The 13,658-nt window shown below is 50.2% G+C and overlaps 3 protein-coding genes across 4 annotated transcripts; 1 reads left to right on the top strand and 2 right to left on the bottom strand.

Moving 5' to 3' along the window:
- Positions 1 to 1,621: 1,621 nt before the first annotated feature.
- On the bottom strand, positions 1,622 to 3,050 carry JDV02_005630 (uncharacterized protein). The gene has a single exon (XM_047986945.1). It carries the CDS (start codon positions 2,923 to 2,925, stop codon positions 2,542 to 2,544), a length of 384 nt encoding a protein of 127 aa, XP_047842929.1. The 5' UTR covers positions 2,926 to 3,050; the 3' UTR covers positions 1,622 to 2,541.
- A 705-nt stretch (positions 3,051 to 3,755) lies between these two features.
- On the top strand, positions 3,756 to 5,915 carry JDV02_005629 (uncharacterized protein). Its single transcript, XM_047986944.1, has 2 exons — positions 3,756 to 4,442; positions 4,702 to 5,915. Exons 1-2 carry the CDS (start codon positions 4,358 to 4,360, stop codon positions 5,907 to 5,909), a joined length of 1,293 nt encoding a protein of 430 aa, XP_047842928.1. The 5' UTR covers positions 3,756 to 4,357; the 3' UTR covers positions 5,910 to 5,915.
- A 532-nt stretch (positions 5,916 to 6,447) lies between these two features.
- Positions 6,448 to 8,402, bottom strand: CDC8 (dTMP kinase). 2 transcript variants are annotated; one of them, XM_047986942.1, is made up of 3 exons: positions 7,974 to 8,402; positions 7,600 to 7,708; positions 6,448 to 7,394 (listed from the first exon to the last, which is right to left on the bottom strand). In XM_047986942.1, the coding sequence occupies exons 1-3, from the start codon at positions 8,212 to 8,214 to the stop codon at positions 6,812 to 6,814; spliced, it is 933 nt and encodes a 310-aa protein (XP_047842926.1). In that variant the 5' UTR covers positions 8,215 to 8,402; the 3' UTR covers positions 6,448 to 6,811. The 2 variants fall into 2 exon arrangements, with proteins under 2 accessions (XP_047842926.1, XP_047842927.1); XM_047986943.1 differs by lacking the exon at positions 7,974 to 8,402 and having other exon boundaries at positions 7,600 to 7,947.
- Positions 8,403 to 13,658: the final 5,256 nt, after the last annotated feature.

Raw genomic sequence — 13,658 nt, 5'->3', positions numbered from 1 at the left:
GCGTGCGGTCTATTACTATTTATTGCTTGGGATGTTGGAAGTGGAAGGGATGGCGAGCCATTGACTGGATGGCATGGCATGGCACGAGAGACGGGATGGGATGAGGAGGCGAGGCCGCTGTGTCGGGTTGGGCCGGGGCTGAGGTGAGGACGGGGGAGTTGCGCAGCATATACGTATATATAGCTGGATGTACGTACAGGACGCTGTGCGTGTACTGCCGTATCAAGTAGGATGAGAGTGTGTGTGAGAGCGCTTGATGATGTTGTGTCGGTGTGAGGCAAGGAACAAACTACGTGAGACGTCGTTGGCGCGTAGGTGAGGTGAGGTAGGTACCAAGCAAGGTACGTACGTATAAGCAGGGCGAGGGAGGCGAGGTGGCCGGCCAGGACCCCGGGCTGGGCTGGGCTGAGGAGGCGGTGGCACGGACGGTTGGAGGGTGATGGCTGATGAGGGTGAGGATGAATTCTGGAAGTGTATGAAAGTGAAGTGCCGTGGTGGGGTGAAGTGAAGTGGCGGCAGGGAGACGCGGGTGGTCGCAGGACGGAGGGGAGCGACTATTGTGAGAGCGAGGTTGGTCGGGTGGGTTTGGGGGGGGGGGAATATGTCTGTTACAGTTCCATGGCAAACGGATGCTAGCCACTCAGTCCACAGAGGTACTGTACTGAGTACGTACACTTGGTACGTCGCACGCAAGCACGGGGGAAATCGCTTGGCTTCAGTTCGTGCAATTTATGTACGAATGCACTGGCTGACCGACTGGCCCGGCCCGTTGGCGAGGCCAAAACGGAGTGTGTCGGGCGTTCATTCATTTATTCATTCATTTCTCACTTGGCCGCGGAGCCAATCGGCGGGCCAAACCCCTTCAGATCAGCTGCGCCATGTGAGAAAAGGCTACGTGCGGCACGGGAGGGCATGGGTGTGGGATGGGAGATATTGTTAGCGATGTGATGTGATGTGATGTGATGCGATGCGATGTGATGCGATGCGATGCGATGCACCGCGATGCGTGGTGGTGGGCGGCGCCTCTCGGAGCACGGAGGCGCCGAGGAGGAGGAGGAGGAGGAGGAGGAGGAGGGAGCTAATGATGTAGATGCAGAGCCAAACCAGGAAGCAAGCCAGCGAGCGAGCGAGCAAGCAAGCGAGCAAGCGAGAGACGGACGGACTGACTGCACGCCCGCAGGAGACGCGACCACCACCACTTCACGTCCGCGGGCGCGCATGGCCGGGCCAGTGGGCCGGGATGGACGGACGAGATGATGATGGGGTTCGTGGGATATGGGGGCCGTGGACTGCGTGGTGCGAGAGAGCTGCAGTAGGGAGGGAGGGAGCGAGTGGAGCATGGGATTAGAGTGGTTGCCTTTCCTGACGTCTTTCTCGTTTTCCTTTTCTTTCACCTATTAAATTCATTCTCTGCTCGGGGTGGTTGAGATGAGATGGTGGGTGGATGATGGGCTGTACAGCGTGCCTGGGCGGCGGGAGAGGCGGACGCGGACGTGCGACGAGGAAGTGGAAGCGGGGGGGTGGATGGGGAGAGGGTGGTCGCGCGAATGCAGGGAGGGAGATTTGATCCAAGGAGGCGCTCGAGGGAGGGGGAGTTGCACATTGATGATGGTTGGATGGATGGATGGCAAACTGGATGCAGCACTAGTAGTACAGTACATACATACATACGCTCATACATGTATCCGCGCTCCAACAAGACCGGGGACGTATACCGGGCAACAGACAGACGAGCTAGAAGTCGTGATCGAACTCAGGCGCGGCTGCTTGCTGCTGCACGTTCGTGTGAGACGAAACGCGGCGGAGGTTCGGTACCTTGCAGAACGAACAACAGGGTTATTCGGGGGTGAGTGAGACCAGGGGATTCATTTCATAGGAAAGACGACGGAGTTTGCCCGTCAAGAAAAGGCAAAAAGCAAGAATGGCCCCATGAAAAGATGAGATTCCATCCCGGTTACTTCACGTGTGTGAGTCGACGGGTGGGGAGGCATCGCAGAGATGTCGTGTTGCAGAGGTGTGGGACACGGTCTGCACTCTGCAGGTAACTACCTAGGCCACCTCCTCTGGCGGGCTCAGCGTCGGGAGGAAGCGAAATGGATGATGCACAGCATGACCCGTCTGTCGCACTACTGACTGCTACTACTACTCGGCACCTTGGGCTACGGGCGGGAAAGTGCATACAGGTTCCGTTTCTGCACATGTGATGGAACTACGTCGTGCGTATGGCGTAAAAGTGTTAGTTGGCTCAGAAGAGCAAAGAGTAAAAAGCTCCTGGAAGCAGAGAAGCAGAGCCATGACGTGAGCGGGCAGGCGACACGGCACAGCCACGGCGACGAATGCACGGCCGTCCATCCGGGGCCCCTCCCTCCAAAGCTCCCTCCCGTGTGACCAGATGGTTTGTCGCAGATTCGTGGTGGTGGTGGTGGTGATGGTGATGAAGGGGCGTGAGACAAATCGCGGCGCTCGAGCGGGGGGGACCCGTTTGCTTCTTTTTGTTCCGCGATGAACCGCTGCGAGATGGGGCGGCGACTCGAACAATCATCAATCAATTAAACATGGGGCAAGGTGCGTGTGGTGCGGGGGACGGATCTTCTTGAAGAGCAGCAAGCGGCACGGCAGTTTGTCGGGGCGAGCGGGTCGACTGGCCGGGCTGGTGCCAAAGGAACAATACAGAAAAAAGAAAAAACAAAGGCAGTCTGACGATGACGACGAGGGGGTTTTCCCAGCGGTGGGATGGATGGGTAGATGGATGAATTGAATCTCAATCAATTGAGAATGAAACGAAACGAATTGAATTACTGGCAGCGAGAGAGACGGCGAGGGTGTTTTACAGTGCGAGCGCCTGCTGATGTAGTGGTCTGTCTGGTCTGGTCTGGTGGTCTGGTGGTCTAGCTGGCCTGGCCTGGTCTTGTTGCGCCCCTGCATGCAAACGCTGATGGACGCTTACACTAGAATTGTGTGTGCGCTGGTGGGAAGGCCATTTGGAGCAGCGTCAATCCATCCATCCATCCCTTGCGATGGACGGAAAGTGTGTGTGTGACCGAGGGAACGATGGGAAAGCATGAGAAGCAGAAGGGCCACCACCACCATCGTTGGCGCCCCCCTCGTTCTTTTTTGGCGTCATCAAGCAACCCTGTAAAGTGCGCTACGTACTGCGTACAATTTACGCAGACCTACGGCACTGTGGTGCATCGCGACGCGTCTATTGGCCGGCGCCACCACGCCCGCTCGCGCACCTCATTGGCCCCGCCGACGCGCGCGCGCGCGGGCTGGCTGGCGATGCGCAGGGCAGCACATCATTGAACCCAGCAAGGAGCAGGGCAGGTCAGATCTCGGCGGGGCAGATATGCAGCCCGCTACTAGGTAGAGCAGGGGGTCCCGTCACTGGCGCCACTGACACGCTGGCAGCCCCCCCCCTCCCAGCCTGCGGCGCGCGCTGTGGAAGAGACGCGTCGTGCAGCAGCAGCAGCAATTAGTAGCCCCCCCTCCCCACCAGTGAGTGGCGTCGTGCACTGGGAGCCTGCTGCACAGCTGGCCGACTCCCCCCCCCAGGCCGCCCGCTGCCTAGTGGCGGTTTCTGAATGGGAGAAGCTCCAGCGTGTGAATCAACCAGCAGTGGAGGCCATTCGCGCCCGCCGCTGGACTGCTGGGCTGGACCAGGCTGCAGAAACGGCGGCCACCCAGTCCATCATCAAGCGCCCGTGTCTCGTTTTCTGTGTCTCGCCGCCAGTTCCATCTATCCATCCATCCATCCATCCCAGCACGGGCAAGGGAACCACACCATCCATCTCTTCTTCGTGTCGTCTCCCTCGTCTGGCTCTCTCATATACCCCGGCCCCCGCGCTGCACCCGCCCTGTTCGCCGCCCTCTCTCTTCCTTTCCCCTCCCCTTCACTCCCTCGTGCTGCTGCTTGTTGATTGTTGTTGTTCCTGTTCCTTGCTCCTCCCACATACGTATCGTATTCCTATTTTCCCCCATTCATCACGCTCGCTCGCTTTCCCTCTCCTCGCTCCAAGACCACCCATGTCGTCTGCCGAGCAGTAAAATCAAGCGGGGTCAAAAAGACGAAACGACGAGATCGATCAACAAACAACAATAATCCACACCTTGTAGCTGCTGCAGCTCTGCTCCATTTCAAACAACACACACCCCAGTCAGCAGCAGGCCTCAGGCGCACACACAAACACGCGCCCACCCAGCAGAGAGTACCTAGAGCCCCGCCGCAGAAGGAACAACACCACCAGCTCGTCAGACGCGATCCATCGTCACTCACTCACCCGTGCTCGTGCTGCTGCCGACTCTCTTCCCTCGCATCAACCACTCCACAACTCCTCTGGAGTCGTCACTCACCACCGCCATGGCTGCCGTCACCCGCCAGCCGTTTGCCCCCCTCGACGGGGCGCGTCTGCAGAGCCTGACGAGCCTCAAGAATAGGCAAAACGGTACGTTTTCGCGTGCATGAACCCGCCCCGAATCCGCGCCCCCGCCTCGGCGCGTCATGCACTCTCGTTTTTTTGTACTGTCTGCCCAGCGTATAATGGGGCTCCCGTTGGAACGACGCCGATGCGCCGTTGAAGATGGCAGGCAGCCAACGCGAGCATCGTCGACGTGAAGTGATGGATGAAATGATTGTGACGGCGCCGCGGACCAGCATCCAGTCCAACGCGCACAATTGCACATTGGCTAACCTCGCCTCTCCAGCCGTCGCGCCCCCCAGCGGCAAGCGCAAGGCCGAGCTGCTCGACGTTGACGACGACGCGGAAAACGTCGATCCCGTCCTCTTCGCCAAGCGCTCCAAGGGCTCCAACTCCTCCGCCTCGCCTCTCAAGGACGCCCTGCTCAAGCCCGCCCCCTCCGCCTTCATCCTCACCAGAGCTGCCGCCGCTCCCTCCACGCCCTCGGCTGCCGCCAGGCTTCCCCTCAAGCACAGCTCCACGCTCAGGCGCACCCTCCAGCCCAAGTCGCCCGCCGCCCGCCTCAACAGCGCCCTCGCCAGCAAGTCGTCGCCGTCCGTCTCCGCGCCCGCCGGCCGCTCGCCCACCCGCGGCAAGCGCTCTGGCATCCTCTCCAGCCGCCGGCGCTCCGGCCCCTACACGCGCGTCGACCCACCCTCGTTTGGCCTCGGCAAGGCTTCCTCTGCTGCTCCCTTTTCTCTCGACGCCGCCCTCAAAGGCACCATCTCCAGCTATGCTCCGCCGCCGGCATCATCATCGGCGTCCGTCGCCCGCGCCGCCAGGCCTTCAGCCCGCTCCTCTTCCTCCACCACCAGCCTGCTCGACGAGCCTGAGGCCAAGGCGAGCTGGTTCTTCGACATCCACGAGGACACCCCGGAGCAGGAGATGACCAACCTGCTGCAGCACAGCACGTGCGTTCTCGACATCTCGTCAGACGAGGAGAGCGCGCGCAAGGCCACCCGCGAGCGCGACGAGGGCCGCGACAAGGAGAACGTGCCGCCTCCCGACGATGTCTCGCAGACCCGGGGCGCCAGCAGCCACAGCCGCGCCGCCCCCGACGACATGGTGGTCGAAAAGGAGAGGGTCGCGCTCGGCGAGATGAACGCCGTCGACTTTTACGCCGACGGCTGCGATGAGTCGTCGGTGGTGCTCGTGCACGAGGACGACGAGCAGGAGCAAGAGCAAGAGCAGGAGCAGGAGTCGGAGCCGCCCTCGTCTCGCAACTTCAAGTTTGCACCCGACCTCGAGGTCCTGGCCGCCGACGAGGCGGAGCCCGAGGGCGACGCCGTCACCGAAGTAGCCGCACTCATGGGCGCGGCCACCAAGGGCTCCTCCAAGGCGGCCGTCCTGCAGCCCATGGACGGCACGGGCGAGAGCTTTGACCTGTGGGAGAGCGAAAGCAACAAGGACGAGAGCGAGGCCGCCGCCGCCGCCGCCGCCGTCGCCGCCTCATGACGTCTCGTGTCGACCAATGTGTCGTACACCGGACCTCGCTACCGCTGGGTGAGCGACTGAAAAAGTAAATGGAGGACGTAGTGCGAGGGATATATATCGTTATGAAGTTATGGGCGGCATGATGCAAAGTATAACTGATTATGTGTACGAACCTGGCTTGGGGGTACGGAAATCGGCGTTTTGTTCTTTGGCCAGTTTGGGCCGGTCCACTTCTCTTGTTGGACACGGCGGACGTGGCGTTGCACGGCGTGGCAGATTGCTTGTTTGGTTTGAATCCGGGCTTTGGTGCGCGGCGCGTCTCTTGACGTGGCCATGGGTCGGTCGATGGAGTGCGTGGCTGGGCGCGTGCGTGCGTGCGCGCCTGCCTGGTAGTTGATTGACTTGGCTTGAAGCCTGATTGATTGATACTCATGTGCGTGTCTCTCTTGTGCCGGACTTGTCTGTACATCCTTTGCCTTGATGTGCTCGCTCGATGGGATATGCCACACGCTCTTACTGGGCCGGACGTGTTCGACAGACAGGTGTTGTTCGATCCATACAATATGCTCGCTCGATAGTCTATCTGTCTGTCTAGTATATGTTCATGCATGGCCTACGTATCCTGAGATGTGTCCCCTTGCGACTGTTGCCCTGTTCAAAGTGTTCTCTGTTCTTCCCTGCGCGTGCGCATCGTATCGTTCGTTAACTCGGCGCTCGGTCTCCCGATCACTCACTCGACACTCACTCGCACTCACTCTCACTCACCCACTCTTGCTCTCCCTCGCTCTCACTTCCTCACTTCGCCACTCACTCACTCGCTCGTTTACCAACCAACTCGCTCAATCGTTCCGCCCAGCCCTCTGCCTTCTGACTTTCATTCATTCAGTCCTTTCGTTCGCTCGTTCGCTCGCTCGCTCAGTCACTCACTCCACGACGCCGACCGAGGCGCCCAGCTCGCCCGCGTCCACCTGCCGCACCCGCGCCTCGACGCGCCGCCATATCTCGTCGGCCACGGCCTCGACGCTGGCGCCGGCGTCGACGACGAGGATGTGCTCCCCGGTTCTGCGGGGGGTGTGCTGCTGTCGCTGCTGCTGCTGCGGCGGTGATGTCGACTCGGCGACAGCGGCAGCACCGGTACCAGCAGGAGGAGGGTCCGCAGAGCCACCAGCAACACCAGCACCACCAGCATCACCGGCAGAGGGCAACGACTCTGACGGCTCCTCGTCAGCGCCCGCGGCCATGGCGCAGAAAATGTCGCGCACGCGCGCCTGCATGGCGGCGCGCTCGTAGCGCTCGTCGCCGAAGCCGCCGCGGGCGCGGGCGGCGCGCTCGTCGAGGTCGAGGAAGAGCACCAGGTCCGGGCGGGGCAGGCCGCGCTCGGGGGCGGCGGCCCAGGGGAGGGGCAGGGAGGGGTTGCGCTTGGCGGCCGAGTAGGCGATGCCCGAGAGGTGGAAGCGGTCGCAGAGGATGGTGGTGCCGGCGGCGAGGAGGGAGGATATCTGGGCGCTGTGAGTTGGGGAGGGGGTTTGGCTCGTTAGCGGTTGGTGGCTAATGTGATGGCTGCAAGATAGACGGGGGTTTTATATCAGGGGTGGGGTGATATGAAGGGGAGGTTGTTGGCGATGAGGCTATGGACAGGGGCGAGGACGCGTGAGGGGTGGAGCGGGAGAAGTGATGGTGGTGATGTGATGGGGACATGTAGGCAACCTACGCGGCTTCCCACCGGTTTGCGCTGAAGAGCAGGTGGATGACGTGGTCCTCCATGGCCACATCGCTCTTGAGGTACGCGTCAATCATTTGCCCGATGGGCGTCGACCGGTCTGCACGAGGACATGACGGATTAGTCTCTCATGTCGCTGCCGTGATGGTGGTCCTTTGCGCAGTTCACACTCCATGTTACACCTCCCCCTCTGGCTCACGGCTGACCTGAGGCGAGTCTCTAGCCCGCAGTAGGGACACAATTGCCTTCCCAAGATGGCTGAAAGAACCGTTCTTCACATGCCTAGTGGCATTCGCGTGGCGAACGGAGAAAAGGAAAACTGGCCCGGGAGGGGGGGGTTGGACGGAGGGAATAGACAAACGCACCCGGGAACCGCATCACCTTGACCGACCGCCCCGCCTCGACGAAGCGCTGCTCCAGGAGCTTGACCTGCGTGGTCTTGCCGCTGCGGTCGAGGCCCTCGAGGACGATGAAGGCGCCGCGCGGAGCTCCAGCGGCGGGCTGCGGCTGTGGTTGCGATTGCGCCCCTGCCGCCGGCGGTGGTGACGTGGAGGTGGAGGAGGAGCTCGCGATGGCGGCGGTCGCGAGGTCGTTTATCGAAGCCATGGCGGGCTGTAAGCGCCGATGGGACGGGAGCAGAGTGCTGAGTATCTAGGCCAGCGGTGTCCTCAAGTAGGCAATAGAGGGCGGACGATGGATGGGTCGTGGAATTGGCCGGTGGGCAAAGGCGGAGGAGGCGATGGAGAGGGCCGGTTCGACAGGCTGCTGATGAGATGGTCAGTTGTCGATCAAATGTCTCTGGGGAGATAGATGCCCTCACTCGTGGGTGTGCCCGGATGTATGTATTACAAGTGTCCGCAAGGCGGGGTGGGGGGCAAAGCGGATGAGTGGACCTGCAACCGGCCGCTGTTCGAGCAGACACGGATGAGTGAATGTGGGTTATTTTTAATTATTATAATTTTTAAAGGCTTTTTTTATTATAAAGGTTTTTAATAAATACCTTTAATATTACTTCTTTATAATAAATACCTTTAATATTATTTACTTTATTATAATATAAATAACTTAAGCTTATAATAAATTAATTAATAATAAAGTAAATACTAAAATTTATAATAATATAATATTAATACTTAAGTATTTAATTAAGGCTTAATTATTAATTAGATAATTTAAAAGACTTATAGTAATTATATTTATATTAAAAAGTACTTACAGGTTCTTATTAATAAAATTAATAATAATAATAATAAGAGTAATATATAAAAACTTAATTATAATATAATTATAAAAGAAATTAAAGAAATAGTTTAAAAGACTTATAGCGATTACTTTTATATTTAAAGATATTAATTATATTATTAAATAGTATTATTATTAGGAAACTAATCTAAAAGCCCTACAATAATCGCCCTTATATTAAAAGGTATTTATACTATTTTTATTAAGAAGATTAATAATAGTAATATATAAGAACTTAACTATAATATAAGTATAATATATATAAGGCTATATAAATATTTCCTTTATATAAGCTTTATATAGCTAAGTAATACTTAGCTTATAGGCTTCCTTTAAGCTATATTATAAATTAATATTATATAGTACTATATTAGCTTTTATATTTTATACCTTAGTATAATTAAAAAAGCGAAGTAATAATAAGATATAAAAAAGGAAAAGTAATATATATTAAATAATAAAGAGCGATTATATTTAAAGGCCTTAATAATAAGTACTTAAATAAAAAGGAATAATATTATAAATTAAAAAATAGCTATTTAAGAGCTATTTAATAAATAAATTTAAGAAAAGATAATAAGCCGCTTATTTTATATATTATTAATAAAAACTTAAAGAGGGAGAAATAAATAATAATAATAAATATATTTTATTAAGGTAGAAAGATACTAAACTATAAAGTATATCCCCTTTATCCTTCTCTTTTTCCTATCTCTATTTAATATATTTTAATATAAGGATTCTTAAATCTAAAGTACCTCTATAATTAAGAGGTCTATTATAAGCTAATTAAATAATCTCTAATATTAAATACTTATATTTACGCTCTTAATAAAACTATATAACTTTTTACGCTTAAATAAAGTACTTATATTATTAAGATATACTTATATCTAAAGTATTAAAAATAGGGTAAAAAATAAGTATTATAAGCTATAATTAAAGAGGTATAATTATCTTTATTCCTTTAAAGTAGTCTATCTTTACTTATAGCTATACTTATTATCTTATCTTTATTATCTCTTTTACCCTTAGCTATTCCTTTAGCCGTTTTTTACTTAAGCTATTACTTAATCTTCTTTTATACTTTCTCTTATTAATATAATATATAGCTAGTACTTTTTATTTATATAATATATTAGTAAGAGAAGGCATAAAGGAAGGAGTAAAAGAAGGAGTAAAAGAGGGAAGATAGCCTAAAAAAGACGAAAAATAGCTAAAGGAATAGCTAGGGGTAAAAAGGGGCTATAAAGATAAGACTATAAGGATAACTATAAAGGGGGGAAGCTTTCTTAGTTAAAGGGAGGATAATATGCCTCCTTAATTATAGCCGATAATACTTATTTATTTTGCCTTATTTTTAATACTTTAGATATAAGTATGCCTTAATAATATAAGTACCTTACTTAAGGCATAGATCGCCGTATAGTTTTATAACTAAGCGTAAATATAAGTATCCAATATTAAAGACTATTTAATTAGCTTACGACTAACCTTTCGGCTATAGAGATAGCTTAGAATTCGGTATCCTTACGCGATAACGCATTAAGTAGAGATAGGAAGAAATAAAGGACGAAGAGGATTACGTCCTATAGGTTTAATATCTTTCTCGCCCTAATATAATAGCTAATATTACTCTTTATTAAATAAGAGGTATAAACCTTATTAATAGACTTCTATAAATCTTTATTATTTATATTAAGCTTAATATACTCTTATAATAATAAACCTTAAGATCCCTTATTTTATTATAAATACCTTTATAATAAAAGTTTTCTTCCTTTATAAATAATATTACTTTTAAAAATAAGACTAAATTAATATTATTACTATAAGAATAAAGTTATAATAATATAAAATAATAAATAAATAATAATTAAAGCCTTTAAGTCTTTATTTAAATATATATTTATTAATAATTATATAAATTAAAATAAAAAAGGGTAATAATATATATATATCTTTTATATAATATACTTTATATTATTAATAATTATAAACTTTTATTTTATTTTATTTTATTATTTATTAATATAGTAAACTTAAAAAATAAGTATATCTCTTTTTTTAAAGTAATAGTAGTAGTAATAATAATAGAAATTTATAGTATTAATATTAATAATATTAAATATTATTACTCTTACTTTTACTATTTATTTATCTTAGCCTTTTATTAATATTAATACCTTAAAGATTAATTTTCTTATTTAATATATAATTATTAACTATAATTAATCTTTACTCCTTAGTAATTTATCTTATATAGGTATATTTTATTTAAATTATATATATCTTTATAATTATATTATTTCTTAATATTAAGTTACTTTATATATTACCGCTATTACTTATCTTACTTTTATTAAAGATAGAAACTTATCTATCTTTAATGTCTTTAACTTTAAGCTATTTAATATAAAAAAAGCTATTTTATTAAGGCTTATATAATAATAATATTAAGAGCTAATATTATAATTAAAGAAGGGAAGATAATAATACTTTTAGTATTTATAAAAGGTAATAATAAGGATAGGGAAAACTCTAGTAGAGTATAGTAGTAGACTAATAAGAATAGGGAGTATAAATCTACTTTCGTACCTATCTAAAGTGCGGGAAAAAAATAGGGCATAGAAATCCTTTCGGAGCTTTATTCCTCACGGCATACGCCAGATACATGTACTCGCATTTACGAACTATGTCTGCTAAAAACAACGTCGCAAAACCCCATTTTCCTACCACGGCCAACCCATTCTACCACCTTACGAGAACGCGCCGCTCGTCCACGGGCTCGGGCTGGACCACGTTTGCGGGATTAGCTGATTTAGCTCTGGTCTGGCCGCATATGCCGCTCAGCCAAAGCTCAGCACAATTCGGTTCAATGATCGGAACACTCCCCCGTTTTCAAGTATAACCCTGTTTTTTTCGGGCCGTCCCAAGCAAAGTGGCGCGAAGCATTCCCTCTCAGGAGGTTGAATTTCCGCCGGGTACCCATTGTATATCTATATGCTCATCGGATAGTGCCATAGTTTCGATTCCGATAGCAAAAAGAGCGTGGTTTCGGTCCACCAATGAGTGTCGTGCCTCCAAGTTCTCCTATCTTCGATGTTTGACCGGCGCTGAAGGTCATGATAGGTGTTTTGAGGGCCTCGGAGAAAGAGCGGACTCAAGGTTTGGGTTCTAGCCATGGCAGACTCTTTACTTGGCACTTTTTTCCATGCCAGATACTCGTCGGTCGGGATCGCCGCCTCGTTTCGCCAGGAGTCGTATATCTCTCTCGCAGAAGCCGCCACGGCTGCTTGGCATTTCAGTAAGTTTACCTCGTTGGCCTTGTCCAAGAGTTTCCTATCCCCAAAAGCAGTCCACTGCGACCCGCTGGCATCCTTAACCAAGAGGCCAAGGGCAGAATCTTCGTCATGCATGTACTTGAGTTGGGTTAGTACAGCCCCTCCTCATTCACAGCTATGCGAGTGAAAACTCACCTGAGCTAGCTTGTCCTCGGTGTCCAATAAGCCGTGAAGTAGACGGCGTGGTGTCCGAAGATGACCCGCTGAGAAGAGGTCCTGCAGATAGTGGTCTGCGAAGGCGTTCATTACGTATGCCTCAAAGAGGGCGACGCGCGACCTGTTTCCTTTGCCGCATGTTCAATAGCCGCTGCATGACCGGTCGTATAGGCGACGCGAGCATCGTCTCCAAAGTGATCCCAGTTGATGGCAGCAAGACCAACGTATGAAGGAAAATTCTTCCGCTTTCTTTGTAATGTCATCCATTCCAGTTTTACATTGCTGATGACCTCACCCCCCTTATACACGGAAGATGGGTCTTGGCCATTCGCAACGGCCCGAGCGACGGCATCGATCTCTGTCTGAAGGTAGGCCACTAGCTTCTGGGCGTCGCCAGGTTGGTCCTCTGGGTTATCTATCAGAGTCTCTAAAGCGCTCATAAAGCGCTTTCGGCGTTCGACATCGTCCGCGCCGTCGCTGATGGGACTATCTGTGCCGTAAAAGTCACCTGCCAAAGCACAAATCTTGCCGTATGTCAGGTTTAGGGCACCGCCAATGGCCACGATTGGTCGTTCCTTGGCAGTAAACTCAACTCCGAGTTCATCAACGAAGGTAATCTGGTCTCCAAGAAAGTGATGCTCGGAAAATTCAAACCTGCGGATGAGCTGCCCAACTGTGCCTTCCCCGATGTCGTCTAAAGTAGTACTTTCATGGGTACCTTGGTATGGGGAGATCCAGGTGTTTCGCGACGTGGTATGGTTGTTTGTGAGTGCTAGCAACTTGGCATCGTGTCTGGGCTCTTGAAGAGCCGTCCTGGGAGTATGTTAGTAGACGGAACTAAAGACCTAGTGTGCCGGGTTTACAAACGCTCGGCTAGGTTTAGCCACGACGGCGAGGCCACAAAGGACGAGAACAAGATTTGCAAGCATTTCGAGTAGAGTGTTTGCAGTCAATAAGTCAATGAATGAATGAATGAACAGAACTGTCGAGTAAAGTCTGTGAGGATCAGAATACAAGAAGCGTGAACTTTTATATTGAATAAAGAACGGACGTCTTGAGGCTAGAGTAACCTTCTTATGGAAAATACTTTATTGCGTTTTGTTCGTTTCTTAGTGCCGATGCTCGCTGATAACACATAAAATAGCTTCTGGCCTTTCTAAAGCCTATTACTATGACTTACTGAATTAAATTTTCGGCATGAGTACCATGATTCGATCCATATCCTCGTTTATAGTGTTGAGGCTATTTGAAGTGGGGGATATATTATGCTATTAGATATATTTGATGCCGTAAACGCGCCAACGCTCC

This window comes from Purpureocillium takamizusanense, chromosome 5 (genome assembly GCF_022605165.1).
Source record: "Purpureocillium takamizusanense chromosome 5, complete sequence".
Lineage (NCBI taxonomy): Eukaryota > Fungi > Ascomycota > Sordariomycetes > Hypocreales > Ophiocordycipitaceae > Purpureocillium > Purpureocillium takamizusanense.
This window is presented reverse-complemented; position numbering and strand designations above follow the sequence as displayed.